We start from the raw sequence: 18,111 nt of genomic DNA, 5'->3' as shown, positions 1-18,111 counted from the left end.
TATAGATTGGACAGACGAGGCGAATAGTGCATTTGAAGTGTGTAAAGAAAATTTAAAAAATGCCGTTACTATTTCGCATCCAATATCTAGTGCCAAATTAGGGTTGATGACCGACGCGTCAGATTTTAGTATAGGGGCAGTGTTAAATCAGTGGGAAGGAAATTCTTGGAAACCTTTAGGATATTTTTCAAAAAGATTATAGGAGCCGCAAAAGAAGTACTCCACATATGACAAAGAGCTTTTAGCGATTTATTCAGGAATAGTTTACTTTAGGGATTTAATCGAAGGTAGAAATTTAACAGTTTACACGGACCATAAACCTCTCACTTTTGCTTTAAGTAAATTAAGTTCTAATAAAGAGTTACCTAGGCGAGCGCGTCAATTGTTGTATATCAGCGAATTTACAAGCGACATACAACATATTCAAGGCACTGAAAATCAAGTAGCCGACGCGTTATCGAGAATCGAGAGTATCGTATGTCCTAGTTCGAGTGAATACGTGGAGGTTGCGAGAGCACAGGCGGCAGACGCTGAGCTCGCGGATTTAATGAAAACAAATGATAGATTGCAATGGAAACGCTCGATAAAAATGACGATATTAAAATATATTGTGAAACATCAGCTCAGAATATTAGGCCATATATACCAGCACAGTTTAGGAAAAGTATTTTTAATAAATTTCATGACGTTTCTCATCCCGGAGTTAGAGCATCGCGTGCGTTAGTTAGTAAAAAAGTTTTTTGGCCAGGCATGAATAAGGACGTGGGGACCTGGACCAGGACGTGCGTTAGGTGTCAGAGAAGTAAGGTTTTTAGGCACACTGTTTCAAAACTTAGCGATTTTAACAATAGCGAGCGTTTTGAACATTTGCACGTGGATCTGATAGGACCTTTACCGGAAACCGAGCACGGTTTCCGTTATTGCGTCACTATGATCGACAGATTAACGCGGTGGCCTGAGATTTACCCTGTGAAGGACATGACTGCGGAGTCGGTAGCTAGAGCAGTTTATGAAGGATGGATTTGTCGTTTCGGTTGTCCTAAAGTTATTACCACCGATCAAGGTAGACAGTTTGAAAGCGAATTGTTTACAGATTTAATGAAATTATTAGGTATTCAAAAAACGAGAACTACCCCGTACCACCCGCAGTGTAACGGTAAGATAGAAAGGTGGCATAGGTCCTTGAAGTCAGCTCTGGTGGCTAGATTGAACAATAATCTATCATGGTTAGTAGAACTACCTACGGTCATGTTAGGATTGAGAGCAGCTTGTCAAGCGGACACTGATAATATCAGCGCGGCGGAATTTGCTCTGGGTCATTGTTTAAGGTTGCCGGGAGAATTTTGTTCGGATAAAAGTACGAAAATTGATAATCTACATTCATTTATAACTAAATTAAGAGACACTTTGAACAAAATTAAGCCCATAAAAAGGGCATGTAAAAATAGTAATAGTACTTTTGTGCATGCTGATCTAAATTCCTGTTCACATGTTTTTCTAAGAGTGGACGCGGTACGGAGACCGCTAACGCCTCCGTACAGCGGACCATATAAAGTTTTAGAAAGAAATAGTAAAGTTTTTAAAATATTAATTGGTAATAGAGAGTGTAATGTGTCGATTGATAGACTTAAGCCTGCGTATATTTTAGAAGAAAATGAAGTTAGACATGACAGTAGATTAGATCAGCATAGTGAGGCTAATGTGTGCACGCCTTTACAGAAATCACGTAGTGGCAGAATAATTAAAAGACCTGTAAGATTTTTGGACTGTAACTAGGTTAATGGTGCATTGGCATTTTTGTAAGCAAGTAGGCACGCGAAGGTTGCGTAATGTCATCTCAGCACATAATAATGTTATAAGTAGTTGTTAGGAATATTTGTATTCATTTTATTTCAAATCTCGGCTCAACCAGTTAATTATACAGGGTGTACCAAAAAGTAGTGATGAACGGAAGCTGAGAGGTAGAGGACCTAGAGGGCTATCCGAATCACCCCCATGTATGTAATGCGATTTTTCGTATTTTCGGAGTTATGACGATTTTTTCAATTTTTCACCTATCGCCGAGTACGATGATATTTTCACTCATGCTGACGTCAATGATTGCGGAAGATGCTTGATTTTTTTTGTGTGCTAAGCTGAAAGATAGGCCAATTCAGTATGGTAACATTTACTATCGTTAGATCTTTGAATGGAATAAAAAAAATAATTAAATGGCAAGAAAGATAAAATTACCCAGTATGTTCACCACTTCAAGGGCCCGTAAAAAAATAAAATCACATAAAAAAAGTTTTCCGTTTGACTTTTAAAAACTTGCTCTATCTATCAGATAGCTACCCTGAAAATTTCATTTTATTATTCAGAAGGCTTCAATCGAAAAATTTGAATCTAAATGTGGTAAGTGCAAAAATTGAATTAACATGATGATCATTAAAACCAATAAATAGGTGTTTAATTACCAGAAATTTTTAAAATAACCCCGCTGTTGCTCAATGCAAGTGCGACATCACCGTAAAAAGTAGTCTTTTAAATGTCTGAATGCCCTTTTATCATTTTTAATGGTTTCTTCTGCTACTATGAATTTCCGGGTTATTTCGTCCAAATTGTGGCAGTCTCTCGTCTTTGTAGTATCCCCACGGAAAATAATCAATAGGGTTTATGTCCGGGGACCGTGCAGGCCAGGCTAAAGGGCCAAGATACCCTGAAAGATGGATTGGTCGTTGCAGCCTGCGCATGCGCCGGTGAAGCCTGCCTTAAAGCCTGGCCTCCACGGTCCCTCGACCTAAACCCCATTGATTTGTTTCAATGGGAATATTAAAAAGACTTCGGCTACTTGAGAGAATGCCACAATTTAGACGAAATAACCCGGAAATTCATAGTAACAGAAGAAACCATTAAAAATGATAAAAGGGCATTCAGACATTTAAAAGACAACTTTTTACGGTGATGTCGCACTTGCATTGAGCAACAGCGGGGTTATTTTAAAAATTTCTGGTAATTAAACACCTATTTATTGGTTTTAATGATCATCATGTTAATTCAATTTTTGCACTTACCACATTTAGATTTAAATTATTCGATTGAAGCCTTCTGAATAATAAAATGAAATTTTCAGGGTAGCTATCTGATAGATAGAGCAAGTTTTTAAAAGTCAAACGGAAAAATTTTTTTATGTGATTTTATTTTTTTACGGGCCCTTGAAGTGGTGAACATACTGGGTAATTTTATCTTTCTTGCCATTTAATTATTTTTTTTATTCCATTCAAAGATCTAACGATAGTAAATGTTACCATACTGAATTGGCCTATCTTTCAGCTTAGCACACAAAAAAAATCAAGCATCTTCCGCAATCATTGACGTCAGCATGAGTGAAAATATCATCGTACTCGGCGATCGGTGAAAAATTGAAAAAATCGTCATAACTCCGAAAATACGAAAAATCGCATAACATACATGGGGGTGATTCGGATAGCCCTCTAGGTCCTCTACCTCTCAGCTTCCGTTCATCACTACTTTTTGGTACACCCTGTATATAATAATATATAAATTTGAGTGTCGGCTCATTTCACAAAGTTAAACTTTAAAGTTATCAGCATCAAACAATATTTAACAAAATGGGAAAAACATATTCGGTTGAAAAGAAAGATGAAGAAATTGTTATCGCTCAAAACGGAGCGAATCACGCCACAGCATCTAATACTGATTTTAAATTGGAAGTGTTGAGCGTCACGGTGACGGTTATGGCGGTCATCCTTTTTGTATTGTGCGCTATACTAATATACAAAGTTTGTGTTATACGTGCAAGGAAAATGTTAAGCAAGGAATTAAATTGTAGTCAAGGTACAGATTTAAGTGTTATCGCACAGCATAGACTCCCAAATGTTAATGTTTGCTAATATTTTTTTATTTTTTTTTATTTTTTATTTGTCAGTTATGTAAATCATCTTTTTTTAGAAGGGGGTGTATGTAGTGTGTGTCACAGTAATGTGTGTATTCACAGTAATCAAATATCGTAAATTCAGCGGTTTGTAGCGCGGCGAATGACGACACTCCTGCGAGAGCCAGTCGTCTGCCACTCGCCTAACTAAGCGATCGTTAATAAAGTATAAATGTATAAATATAATAAAGTAGTTCAGAACATACAGTATTTAATTTGAAGACCCCAGCCTCTGTACACTAAAGTTCTAAATAACATTATATTTCAAAACACACGGGTGAAACCGCGGGCACAGCTAGTATCATTATATTTTATAACTCATCCTGATTTTAAATAATTAGTAAAAAAATGTAATTTCTCCACCTACCCTCAACTTATCGGCCCTCGCCCGCACCGCCCTTATCCTCGTCTCTATATACTCCGCGTCCTGGTGTCGCTTGCCCAGCAGACTGCCGCCGAACTTCTCTAGTTCTTCAACGCGACCCATTTGAGAGTCGAGCAGTTTGGCGAATTCTATGTGCTTCTTGATGAGTGTCTCGACGGCTGCGAAAAATGTTAGTAAATAAATATAACAGAGAAATACAAGAAAATTTATCGACTTATGCATTTTTATCGAGTGAAAAAACGTCAAAACACTTGTTAGAAAAGTACTAACTTTCGTATTTTTACCTATAAAAGATTATCTTTTATTTAACTGGATTTTTAATATTTCCTAAATTTCAGTGGCTTTCTCACAAAAACTACATATCCATACTTATTACTTTTTTCTCCACATTTTGACTTATAATACTATAAGTAATAATAAAAAATAAAAATAATAATTCTTACTCACCATCAAGATTTTCGCCTAGATCATCATTGTTCAGGAATGCCTCTTTAGCCGCCAGCCAGTCTTCAACCAAGCGAGCTTGCTCGTTCAGCACTTGTAGTTCGTGAGCCTGTGTGATAATATTAATATTAAAAGTTGATATCATGAATAAATCGCGTTAAAAATCCGTTAAAAATCTTTAATTTCTAAATATTAAAAGTTGGTTAAAATTAAAAATTTCAAGATAAATAATACTTGGACTTGAATCATATTCTGAAAAAACAGTAGGGTAGAGCAATATGTTTGTCAAGTTCACATATACATAATTGAAAAATCGGCCCTTAATCAGTTAATTCTTTTATTATTATATTCTTACACTAAAGTCACATGAGTAGAAAGACGGAACAGAGACTAAGCTTCTTAAGAACGTGCAAAATTGTTACCTATTTTGGTAGGGTTGTCACAATAGGTTAAGACAAATTAAACAAAACATTTGTTAAATAGTTTTATAATTACACACAATTACATACATACTTACAAATGTTAAACTTGTAATAATAATGAAAGGTAAAAACACACCGTGTACAATTCTCTTCTTATTAAAAAAGGACCTAATAAAATAAACGCAAGTAGGTACTTACTTGAAAAAGTAATAATCAAAATATTTACTCACCTATTGTACTCCCTGGGATAGTTGACGTATGATATATTTTTAGATTTTCTAGTATGATTCATACACACAGTACAATAAACAACCATTTTTAACAATAAAATATTACGTTTTATATTAAAATAATCAAACTTGCAAGTTGCAACTAATAAAACAAACAACGTGCGTCGTATCAACCCTGAGACTGTCCTCAGCCTGTGCAAGCGCAAACCGGTTTTTTCCAGAATCGCTGCGTACGTGACAAGCGGCCTGAGGTCACACACACATGCCCCGCGTACTTGTAGTAGTGCAATCGATTCGCGCGGTTGTTTGAAGCTTAGTCTCTGTTCCGTCTTTCTACTCATGTGACTAAAGTACTGTTTCATGGGGCGTGATCAATTTTATTTTTAAATGTTTATTTATACAAATATTTCATAAATTATGAATCGCTAAATGAGATGATTCACCGGTAAGCGTAGAACTCCAAAATGGCTCGATCAATTCGGCTATTTTTTACGTTTTTGTTAAAGCGCAAGGAAGCTTCTTATTGAGAGAAAAGTCGTAAAAGGAGCAATAGGTTAGAACTACGTGTGCCAGGCAACTAGTTGTAGCGACACCTCGCTCTGAATCGCGCAAGCGAAATGTTTTCGCTACAGAGCATATATACAACTTTCCGACATCATCCATAATTTACATAATTTATTAAACTGATCATTTTTAAAATGTAACGAATGTACGACTCGATGCAATGGAATAGCTCATATTTTTTGGTTGTGCATTAAGATCTATTTGTGTCTTATTTACGTTTATGGTTTATTGTACAACTTTTAATGAATAAAAGATGAATAAACAAATACGAACCTGAGTCAAATAGTTCTTCCTCTGCAGCCACGCCTGGTCCAGACTGGAAGAGAGTTTCTCAACTCTCTTGATTTTCTCCGGCACGTTCGATTGTTCCGCCTCTTTTTGCAGGGTAGCGAACGCCTTTTTACGGCCGTCTATTTCCGCCTGTAAATTTAATAATAATTAGTAAAAATAAACTAAAGGGATTTCCTAATTTTGCCGATTATATGTTGGAAGAAGGTACTTTAAAAGTGGAACAAATATTCATCACAATATTCTCAATACGTAATAATATGATAATAGGTCTAAATCTTTATCGAGTTTGAAAACGACAAAGCTGTTGTCAGTCGTAACTAATATTTTTTTAAGACAACGATAAGCTGAAAATAAAAAGTATTCTAAGATACAAATTCATAGTATTCAATAGATTTTTAACAAATAAGATGGCGTTGAGATAATAACATACGAAAAGCTGTCAGTATCGTTAAATAATTTATATTTAATGCACTAATGTGATAACATAATAACATTCATGTTCTTCATTCTTCTTCATCAAAATTCTTGAAACTTGGAAAAATCCCGTCTAAACTTAAACTTCCACTAAATATAATGGTACGGGAGCTAGTAACGTTTTAAAAAAAGTCATTTTAGTATAGTTGGGTTTTTGATATACTGTTTCTCTTGCTATTTCGGTTAGAGTCCGCGCTGTCTGGCTGGCGGTAGTGGTTGCGTTTATTAGTGCGCACAGGAAAATATACTTAATTTAAAGTTATTTATTAACGCGTAATTTTTAATCTTTTGTCTTTAGATAGATCCATCAGACATAATTTTTTTATTGCAAGCCGTTTCTTTCGTTGTTAAATAGGTGACATACGCAATTTTTTATTTCAAAATAATTAAAATGTCATCGAAATAAGTGAAATTACATCAACATGAGTCCCCGTGGAGGATAAGTAACGTTGTCAACGTTGCTAGCTCCTATACTATAATAAACTTAAGAATATACCCTCACCTTTCTCTCAGTATGCATCTCGAGTAGGGCTTCAGCGTGCGCCACGCTCTCGGGCTCCGCCCCGGACATACGTTTGACAGTCTCCGATACCCATGAGTCGAGTTCCTGTTAATAAAATACAATATTCACTTGAGACATGTAAAAAAGTTGTGATAAATGTCCTTGTATTGTAAATGAACAAGGTTAATAAATTTTATTTACATAATTGAATCTCCAGTTTAATATGAACTATAATGTGTGTAAAAGAGCTTTATTGGTTATATTAAAATAATTAAACTCGATATTAAATTAAACGTACTAGATCGTAAAAAGTTAAAATTTCAAACTATTTTTCGTAGGATGACATTAACAAGAGCTTTTTTGGGATTCTTCTACAGCAAAAAGACTATTCCAGAATTTTTGATAACACGGTAATTCTAAACAATCTCTTACAATTAATTACACATATCTTTATAATTCATTCGTTCATTCATTCACCTTAAGACTCTCGTCGAACTTATATTCCGCGATCGCTTCGTCGAGCAATGCGCTTCTCTTCTCCCCCAATTCTTTCAGTTTGTCCCACGCTTCCTCGAGACCGCGTAGACTGTCCGCTATTTCGGACGCGTGCTCGGGTTGGCTGGAAGAGAATTTAAAATTAGATTTAAGTATTAGGAATACTTAATATTATAAAGCTGAAGAGCTTTTTTGTTTGTTCGAACGCGCTAATAATAGGAACTACTGGTCCGATTTGAAAAATGCTTTTGGTGTTAGATAGCCCATTTATCCAGGGAGGCTATAGGCTATATTATATTATGACGCTAAGATCAACAGGAGCGGAGCCATGCGGGTGAAATCGCGAAGCGCAGCTAGTGGATGGTAAAATCTATATACATATTTATAGGTTAATTTCTTGCAAGCCTTGACATTATAATTCCCCTTTTGACACTCTTTCACCTTTTTTATTTGTTTCTGCGTCCACATTAGCTACCATTTCCCTCGATAACCACTATACAACTCTCTCTATCTCTTTCTCCTTTCTCTCTCTCTCACCTCTTAGCCAGCGTGTTCCCCTGGCTCCTCAAAGCTTGTATCTTGTCTCCAATGGCAGAAGCCTCAGCAGCTCTAGCCTGGTGCCGACGCTTCAACTCGTGCGCAGCCATTAATTCTCTACCACGCTCGTTGCTACTGAAGAGTGCTGCTTTTTTCGCTATACGCTCGGATGTATCTTCCACGTCCCTGTTAAAAATACAAAATAATTTTTAAATGCCGTTTTGGTTGTGTATTACGCTTAAATATCTATGAAAAAGTTACAAAAATACGTTTTAAAATGCCGTTTTGGTTAATATGTTACGTTAAAATATCAAAAATGCTCATAATGCAAAATAATTGCTCATAACGCGTCGTGGTGATAGTAAATGGCTCGAATGTCAAGTTCTGACTATCGAAAGACCACAAAATGCATAGTATGTACCTGAGCGTAATATATTATACTTACATTTGAAATATAGTTTTTAAAATCACAGGGTAAGTGAATCATTTTATTAGTAGAGATAAAATCAAAGTTATATAGCAAATTTTTAAACCGTAATAGTGTACTTATCAAAGTATGTTTTTATATTGAACTAAATAATAACAAACATGATCGAAAATCTCCAATTTTTTTTATTATACTAGCTTTCCGCCCGCGGCTTCGCCCACCTTGTCTTAAACGTAATAAATCTTCTTATATATAAAAATGAATCGCAAAATGTGTTGGTAAGCGCATAACTCGAGAACGGCTGAACCGATTTCGATAATTCTTTTTTTATTATATTCCTTGAAGTACGAGGATTTTATTATTTATTTATTTATTATACTTTATTGCATTGAAAATACATAAATACACATAACAAAGACAATACTACAGAAACAGCAAGGATGGTTCTTATGTAGAGAAAACGTAAATATTATGTAGCACGGGCGAAGCCCGGGGCGGACCGCTAGTTACATATATACTCAAACCTTCCTCTTGAATCACTCTATTACAAAAAAACGCATCAAAATCCGTTGCGTAGTTTTAAAGATTTAAGCATACATAGGTACAGAAAAAGCGACTTTGTTTTATACTATGTAGTGATTAGTAAAAAAAGTATCATGTAAAATATTATTCTTCATAATGTAAAAATGTCAACCATTAAACTCAAACTCCATACCTATTAAACGAGTGCAATTGCAGCGCATTCGACAGTCTATCCTTATACCGTTGTAGGGCTCCGCTGAGCGCTTGCCACTTCGAGAGACAAGCGTCGCGACGGGCTTGGACTGCGCCCGCTTGTTGGGAGGGGCCCTGGAATAATATTATTGTTAATGTTAAAGGCTAAATAAAAGAAATAAAAAATAATAAATAGAAACTCTATAGTCGCGGGTCGTTTTTAACTGTGTTGGAGATATATAGAGAAATTTTTTTAAAAAATAACGAAAATTTTCCCGTCCAGGGGCCGTTTTATGACCCCTTATTACCAGACAGTTTACGCCGTGATTTGAACTGGTTATTAATATAATATGGCCCCTGGGCTCTTGGGCTACAATAAGATAGAAATCATCGAGTATGCAAACCTTTATTCAACTTTTTTACATATTAAAATCCCTTTACTTCAACCTACGTCTCGCTACCTGAAATAGGAAGCTATTTACACACCTATTCTTTATTTTATCCACCATTTTATGCTAGATACTGTAACCCATAGGTAACTTTTTTAACTTTAGTTTTTCCGCCACTAACTTTTTTAGTGTTTTAAAACCGTTTTAAACTAGATTTTCATGATTTTTTCACACATAATTTCACACATAATTTTACACTGACCTGTCTCAAAAGTTTATCAGCGAGCGCGCAAACGTTGCGCACGTGCTTATCGTCCACTTGCATGTCGCTGTCCAAGTCGTCCAGTTTGCGTAAAAGGGCGCTACAGTGTTCATAGTCACGGCCCACTTCATTCGCTTGTACCTGGTGAGGAAAATACATATTTAAACTCTAATTAATAAATATTTACGGACTGACCGGTTGGCTTGGTTGGTAGTGGCCCTGCCTTCCAAGCCAGAGGTCGTGGGTTCGATTCCCACCCGGGGCAAATATTTGTGTGATGAACATAGATGTTTGCTCTGTATCTGGGTGTTAATTATCTATATAAGTATTTATTTAAAAATTATATATATATGTATGTTTATCAGCCATCTGGTTTCCATAACACAAGCGAAAGCTTAGTATGGGATCAGATTGTGCCGTGTGAAAATTGTCCTGAAATATTTATTATTTAACTCAAACATTTTATTCAATTAGACTTCTTCGAGAAGCACTTTTGAAATGTCAATACATATTTTTAACATTTACCACCGATTCAGAAAGCAGTATCTATGGAGAAGAACCGGCAAGAAACTCCATAGTTGCTCTTTTAAATCATTTCAGTATTACAATTTAATTCTACAACTGTATATGCTAAAGAACTGTCCTGTGGTATAACATAAAATATTCAACATTAGATATAGATACACTAAAGATTAGAGTTGACACTGACTCTTGGATAAAAAGAATATTTTTGTGTATTTTTGTTTGTGTTCCGGCCCTGCCTTCATAATAAACTGGAGAAGACATAGTTCGCGTGGAAACGGAATTTGGAAGTGGTTTTATTGTGTAAAATTAATTCCAATCATCGTGTAGACAGCCTTAGTTGTATTTAAGTGTTATTTTAACTAAAGTAGTTATCGAGTTCTCATTGAGTTCATAATATTTTTTGTAAATGAAATAAAAATAAGTTTTTAAGTTGTCTTACCATCATTTCCTTATCCCTGATCCAGGCCTCGATTTTGTCGAGATGTTGGTTGAATTCCAGGATATCCTGAGCTTCTTCCAGACCACGACCTGTAAAAATGTACATTATAACATTAAATTCATAAATATAATTACTGAATCAATTATTTTTTCCATAAAGAATATTCTAAACTAGCTGTGTTCCGCGGTTTCACTCGGATTCCTCCGCTCCTGTTGGTCTTAGCGGGATGATATATAGCCTATAGCCTTTCTGGATAAATGGGCTATCTAACGCCAAAGGAATTTTTCAAATCGGACCTACTGGTCCTGAGATTAACAAACATACTCTTATAATATTACATAGTATAGATAAAGATTAAAAAACCCGTTCTGCTCAGCGCCGTAGCCTATCTGGATAACATAGTTGTTTATCACAAATATGTTTTCATAATTTAATTTCAAATTAATTGTTTCAAACTTTTCAAATACCTACTCATCTTTTTCTGTAAATTTCATCCATTTTCTTAAAAATTTCTAGCTTTATCTATAAAAACCTCCTTACCAGTCTCTTCAGCAGCTGTCTCCAACTTCCTCCAGTCCTCCCTCAGCTGCTGCAGCTCCTGGACCACCTCCTTCTCAGGTCCCAGCTGTTCAGCCAACTCTTCCACTTCTTGGAGACGAACTCTGTTCGCGGCCAGTTCCGCGGTGAACGCCTGGTGCTTCTGGAGACGCTTCATCTTATCTTCCAGGCTTGTGCCTTCGCCTGGAAATTTTCAAAATTGTCAATATTTATTATTAACTACTACAAAGTTCTGTAGAAAACGGGTCCTACGTTTTTTCATTTCATTTAGTATACTTTCTTTCAAATTCAATTCGAAGTCAGTAAAATAATTTGTGACATTTTTTCAAATCTCTGTTTATTCACAAGAAAAGAACAGTATTATTCAACTACGCACATAACTCTTTTTTTCTCCCTCCCCCCTCCCTTTTCCACCAAAACATTTATTATCATTTATTTTACCCACCATGTTGAGCATTAAGCATGGCCAATTTATCAGCCAGCCATCCCCTCGCTTCGTTCGCGTCGCGGCTGAACTGCGCCCGCGCACGTGCACGCAGTAAACGTTCACGGCGTTCTGCTGCTGTTGTGTATAGCTGGGGAGGTGTAAAAAGTTATATTTTATTTATTTATTTATGCTTTATTGCTCAAGATAAATTACAAATTGAGACTTGATTTATTGTTTAATTTGGGGGCTTAATGAAAAAAAAAATTGCGCTGCGCAATCGAACTGTGTATAGCTGGAAATGTGTAAATATGTGAGTGAAATAGGGGCATTTCAAAAAAAATTGACTGCGCAGCGCACTAGAAGCATACACCTCCTTCCACCGGTGTTGTGTATAAATGTGAATGTTTCAAATTTGTTGAATATTATATGAATTCGTGAAAATATTAAAGAATTTTTTTTAATTAACATTGAAAACGACTATTTCGCCTTTTTCTAGCGAGAGACCCAACCTTGTATTAATTTTTTCAATGATTTCATATAGAACATAATTGGTAGGTACGTAAGTTTTATCGGTCATTGAATATGTCAATAATTCAGCAGTTTTTTCGTGAAGGAGTAAAAAACAAACATACTGTTGCAATTATAATATTATTAGTAGGATTATACCTTCTTCCTCCTTTCATTGATAGCCCGCAGCTCGTCAGCGATCCGCTGACTCTCCACGTGGTTCTGTTGCAGCAACTTATCGCCGTGACTGTTGAGGGTGGATAGCTTCTCATCCTAATGGAGAAAATTCAAATATAAATCATTTACTTCATACCAATACACCAATAAAAACATAAATAAAATAAGTACGCGGACAGAATAAAAATTCGCAGTCTGGATTGGAACATTCTGTAAATAAAGGCTTTTTAAGTTCAGACATATAAAGCTGACTTCATAAATATTTTTGGATTAATTATATTAATAGTGCTTGGGAATATAAATAATTAAGAAAACATCGACAAGCGGCACTCTGTCTGTGGCTCTGCTCTAGCACAGAGTCGCAGACAGAGTTGACATTTTGCGGGTTGACAGTTTTTTAAAAGCCAACATATTTGTACCGTAAATAAGATTTTTATCAACGAAATAAAAATGTCTTTGTGTAAATAGATCAGTTTCAAGTTTAACATGTAACTTTAAATAAAATTAAACTAAGCAAGTACTTATATATGAGTCATGATATGTCATACCTGTGTCGCGAGAAGTTTCTCAAAGGCTTCGTGTTTCTTCAGCAAATTGTCCACTTCCTCAACACTCAGCGTTGGCGATATTTCCGTACCTGAGGAAAACATTATTTTAGTATTCTACACTTAAATATTTTACGAGTAGAGAATTACGTTAGAATGAACAAGAAAGAGACGAATTATGCATTGGATTTAAAGTATAAATTTATAAAGAATAGAAAAAAACTCGATCACGAGGCGGGACTCGAACCCGCATCCTTTCGCGCCATTCCGGGGCGGATGCCTGACCAACTCAGCCACTCGTGACCCGCCAGAGCAATCGAATTTATTCTATTATTTCAGTTTTATGTGTCTAAGGTACACACCGCGCGCCATCTATTGAGATGATTAACAACCATCTCAATAGATGGCGTTATCTCATTTATAAATTCATATTTATGCTTGTTATTTTTATAGCCTTTAAGAGTGTATTTTGATATTTTTTTATGCGGTGGTAATAATTTGGAGTGCCTAATAAATTCATTTTCTTCTTATTCTTTTTCACTGTGCACTCACCGAGCGCGGCCTCCTGAGCAGCGCACAGGTCGTGCAGCTGCTTGGCGTCGCGCAGGAAGCAGTGCCAGTCGATCAGCTGGTCGAGCGCCACCTGCCGGGCTGCCCAAGCAGCGTGCAGGCGAGCCCGCTCTTCCACTAGCGCGGAGCAGCGTTCTTCTATCTCCTGTAAGCACTGTGCACTCACCGAGCGCGGCCTCCTGAGCAGCGCACAGGTCGTGCAGCTGCTTGGCGTCGCGCAGGAAGCAGTGCCAGTCGATCAGCTGGTCGAGCGCCACCTGCCGGGCTGCCCAAGCAGCGTGCAGGCGAGCCCGCTCTTCCACTAGCGCGGAGCAGCGTTCTTCTATCTCCTGTAAGCACTGTGCACTCACCGAGCGCGGCCTCCTGAGCAGCGCACAGGTCGTGCAGCTGCTTGGCGTCGCGCAGGAAGCAGTGCCAGTCGATCAGCTGGTCGAGCGCCACCTGCCGGGCTGCCCAAGCAGCGTGCAGGCGAGCCCGCTCTTCCACTAGCGCGGAGCAGCGTTCTTCTATCTCCTGTAAGCACTGTGCACTCACCGAGCGCGGCCTCCTGAGCAGCGCACAGGTCGTGCAGCTGCTTGGCGTCGCGCAGGAAGCAGTGCCAGTCGATCAGCTGGTCGAGCGCCACCTGCCGGGCTGCCCAAGCAGCGTGCAGGCGAGCCCGCTCTTCCACTAGCGCGGAGCAGCGTTCTTCTATCTCCTGTAAGCACTGTGCACTCACCGAGCGCGGCCTCCTGAGCAGCGCACAGGTCGTGCAGCTGCTTGGCGTCGCGCAGGAAGCAGTGCCAGTCGATCAGCTGGTCGAGCGCCACCTGCCGGGCTGCCCAAGCAGCGTGCAGGCGAGCCCGCTCTTCCACTAGCGCGGAGCAGCGTTCTTCTATCTCCTGTAAGCACTGTGCACTCACCGAGCGCGGCCTCCTGAGCAGCGCACAGGTCGTGCAGCTGCTTGGCGTCGCGCAGGAAGCAGTGCCAGTCGATCAGCTGGTCGAGCGCCACCTGCCGGGCTGCCCAAGCAGCGTGCAGGCGAGCCCGCTCTTCCACTAGCGCGGAGCAGCGTTCTTCTATCTCCTGTAAGCACTGTGCACTCACCGAGCGCGGCCTCCTGAGCAGCGCACAGGTCGTGCAGCTGCTTGGCGTCGCGCAGGAAGCAGTGCCAGTCGATCAGCTGGTCGAGCGCCACCTGCCGGGCTGCCCAAGCAGCGTGCAGGCGAGCCCGCTCTTCCACTAGCGCGGAGCAGCGTTCTTCTATCTCCTGTAAGCACTGTGCACTCACCGAGCGCGGCCTCCTGAGCAGCGCACAGGTCGTGCAGCTGCTTGGCGTCGCGCAGGAAGCAGTGCCAGTCGATCAGCTGGTCGAGCGCCACCTGCCGGGCTGCCCAAGCAGCGTGCAGGCGAGCCCGCTCTTCCACTAGCGCGGAGCAGCGTTCTTCTATCTCCTGTAAGAATAAATAATATATCAAACTTTTATTAGCGCAGTTAAAAAACAAACGAGCAAAAAAGCGTATTCGTTAATTCGTTATACACTTCACTTTACATTAAGTGACAAGATAAAGTATCAAAAAGAACACTATAAAAAGAATAACGGTGCAAAATTAAAATGTCTAACTACATATTTGAACTGTGCATTCACAGTCAACAACGTCATAAGTCAGTTAGTCCAAAGATTTACCTGTTACCAAACTGTGGAGTTCTCATTCATCCAGTCAGTCAGTCTTTTCCCATATATTTTAGCTCAGTTTTTCTGCCATTTACCTGTGCAGCAGGATGTCCAGCATCCACCAGATCCTGTCCATGCGCAAGCGCATCTCTGAACGTGTCGTCTCTCGCGTCGATCTCCGCTCGCAACGCGTCATGGTGCGCTCGTTGCGCTTGCGCAGCGGCCGCTGAGCGGGCGCCGAGGGATGACGACATCTGGCCTCGGAGTTCGGAGGACCAGGAGGTTACGTCACGTATCTAGAACGGAAATAAGTGTGTAAAGTTTGGGAAATTTTTGTGATAGTTTCTATTAATTTGAGTACATACTGTTGGCTGTTATATTTTTGTGATCATTTCTATAATGTTTTAAGATTCAGAAATTTGGAATATCAACTGTTTTGTTGCAAAAATTATAAATTCTTTTTTAACAAGGGTAGAATGTTCTTTGTACAACAACAGATTTCTTCTCATTTGTATTTCAATCTATTACTAAAAAATTATGATTTATGATTCTAATTAAGTAAATGAATATTATCATCTACAAGGCGAGAAGTTCAAACTTCCATTTTTTTTCAGACATAATTGGTGTTTTTATTTCATTAACATTTTAAAAATTAGTAAAAAATCTTAATACATCATCTATAGTAGAGCCATTTTAATAGGCAACATTTGACAGTTCAACAAAATTCAACAATGTAACCTAGTAACGACGACATAGAATAACATGATATTTCGTTTTGTTAGAACTGCAAATTTGCTTAATTTTTTTTCAAATACGATTACATAATATTTATAATAATAATGACCGATACAAGTAATTTTAAGATTTCATATTACTGATAAACCATTCTAAACAATTTCTGAATTAAAGAACTGACGTCGCTACAATTTTGTGTCAATAAACCTTTTTTCTTTATAAATACCAGAGACGTTACTCTAAAAATCGAAATCTGACATCTAGAATCGAATGCATTGATTACTTGTGAATAAAAATCATCATAAATTAATAATTATGTGTTTCAAGTTCGATTGACAAATGTTTCAAGTCAGTATCGATTAATTCACTTTAATCGATGTTTTTAAGCAGGTTACCTCTCTTCGAAGATAAAATTGATAGACGTCAAATGTTGCCTATTAAATTGGCTCGACTATAAGTTTTTTTTCTAGAACAAATAAATTACAAACAGAATAATCGAAATCATCGAAATAAGTACATTAATTGAAATTATAACTATCGAAATTAGTCCACCCTGCTAAAAGTACCCAACCAAACACAATCAAAATTATAACACAAAATATGTATACCTCAGATAACAGTTTTTAAAGCTAGTAATAACCCTCACCTCAGATAACAGCTGCTGCAGCTCATAGTGATGATGCAGCGCCTTCTTCCTCTCATCAGCAGCAGCACGCAAGCTGTTCCAGGCCTCAGTGAGTGCTCGTTGGCGCAGTGCTATCTGCTGCTCGTTTCCACCTGGACAGAGCTTCTGGAGACGGGTGCCTTCTTCTTGGAGCACCTGGAAGGGATAAAAGTTATATTTGGAAAGTAGGAGGGAAAAATGTTAGGCAATAGATGCTTATTGTGTGCGAACTTATATTATTTTATATTTGTCATTCGTAAAATATTGGTCTCAAAATTTGAGGTTGACCAAGATTGGTAAAGAATGAAAAAAAAAAAAAATGTTAATAGATTAATGTTAATATGAATTAAAATAAATTGTCAGTTTGGTTAAAAATTACATTATTATAATAAATATTCAATAGTATTGTTAAATTTTAATATAATAATTGTTTAATAGATTATAAACATGTGTTTTTGCGCTTCCATTACTGGTATACATAAGCAAGTGTACATGTTAGTGCGGGTACGTGTACGTCTAGGTGTGTGTAGGTGTACGTATTGGATATGTACGTGTCTCTAGGTGCATGTGCATACCTGCATCTGCGCATCTATAGCCAGTCGATCATTCTCCGCTTTCGTATGGTCTCAATTCCCTTGGTTGTCGTGGTGTTGGAGTCAAACTTTTATACATGTGTGTGTACGTGTACATGTTAATCCGTGTACGTGTACATTTAGGTGCGTGTACATACCTGCATCTGCGCATCTATAGCCAGCAAATCATTCTCCGCTGTCGCATGATCTCTAAGTAGAGCATGCGCAGCTCGCAAATCTCTTGGGGGAGGAGGTGGAGCCAGTCGAGCTCGCCTAGACGCAGCTCGCGCTAGTAGCTCGCCCGCGTCGCGGTGGTATCTGTGTATCTCGCCGGCTGCGTGTAGACGACGGCCGCGAGATTCGATCTGTTCGACAAGGCGTTGCCAGGATTCGCTGGAATAATACCCATGAGTCGTAAGCCATTTAATTGTGAACGACAGATATAGCTTTAAAGTGAAAGTGACTCAACAAAAGGATATTTCAACAGGTACGCGTCATTATAATTGTCTGTCTAATGTTTTAGTTTTTTAAACAGTTTTAAGTTTCAACTTCTGTCAGCATAACTCCGTTTTATTACATACTTTACTTGTTTTTAGTGCAAATTGTGTTCATTTAGTAACATATACAGACAATAAATGGGACACTTGTCAATTAATGACAAGTAGTAA

General features: G+C 38.2%; 1 protein-coding gene and 1 long non-coding RNA gene across 2 annotated transcripts in view; one reads left to right on the top strand and one right to left on the bottom strand.

Moving 5' to 3' along the window:
• The window catches only part of kst (spectrin beta chain, non-erythrocytic 5 kst), a 93,184-nt gene that overhangs the window by 39,712 nt on the left and 35,361 nt on the right, over window positions 1-18,111 (bottom strand). The window contains exons 40-56 of the mRNA XM_089712995.1: window positions 17,602-17,836; window positions 16,854-17,027; window positions 15,568-15,768; window positions 15,089-15,251; window positions 13,252-13,340; window positions 12,686-12,799; window positions 12,038-12,167; window positions 11,575-11,775; window positions 11,035-11,123; window positions 10,071-10,211; window positions 9,421-9,554; window positions 8,279-8,464; window positions 7,724-7,865; window positions 7,247-7,351; window positions 6,253-6,399; window positions 4,767-4,872; window positions 4,302-4,477 (exon numbers count right to left, since the gene is read on the bottom strand). Coding sequence (XP_089569121.1) covers window positions 4,302-4,477; window positions 4,767-4,872; window positions 6,253-6,399; window positions 7,247-7,351; window positions 7,724-7,865; window positions 8,279-8,464; window positions 9,421-9,554; window positions 10,071-10,211; window positions 11,035-11,123; window positions 11,575-11,775; window positions 12,038-12,167; window positions 12,686-12,799; window positions 13,252-13,340; window positions 15,089-15,251; window positions 15,568-15,768; window positions 16,854-17,027; window positions 17,602-17,836 — 2,533 coding nt within the window. The remainder of the gene's footprint in view (window positions 1-4,301; window positions 4,478-4,766; window positions 4,873-6,252; window positions 6,400-7,246; window positions 7,352-7,723; window positions 7,866-8,278; window positions 8,465-9,420; window positions 9,555-10,070; window positions 10,212-11,034; window positions 11,124-11,574; window positions 11,776-12,037; window positions 12,168-12,685; window positions 12,800-13,251; window positions 13,341-15,088; window positions 15,252-15,567; window positions 15,769-16,853; window positions 17,028-17,601; window positions 17,837-18,111) is intronic.
• Window positions 10,285-18,111, top strand: part of LOC149475799 (uncharacterized) — a 102,396-nt gene continuing 94,569 nt past the window's right edge. The window contains exon 1 of the long non-coding RNA XR_016317974.1: window positions 10,285-10,422. This is a non-coding gene — a long non-coding RNA (uncharacterized LOC149475799). The remainder of the gene's footprint in view (window positions 10,423-18,111) is intronic.

This window comes from Colias philodice, chromosome 29 (genome assembly GCF_061535455.1).
Source record: "Colias philodice isolate Cphi_HAF_F1 chromosome 29, ilColPhil1 Martin Lab GWU primary, whole genome shotgun sequence".
Classification (NCBI taxonomy): Eukaryota; Metazoa; Arthropoda; class Insecta; order Lepidoptera; family Pieridae; genus Colias; species Colias philodice.
The sequence above is the reverse complement of the archived record's forward strand: the minus strand, read 5'-3'. Positions and strand labels throughout refer to the sequence as shown.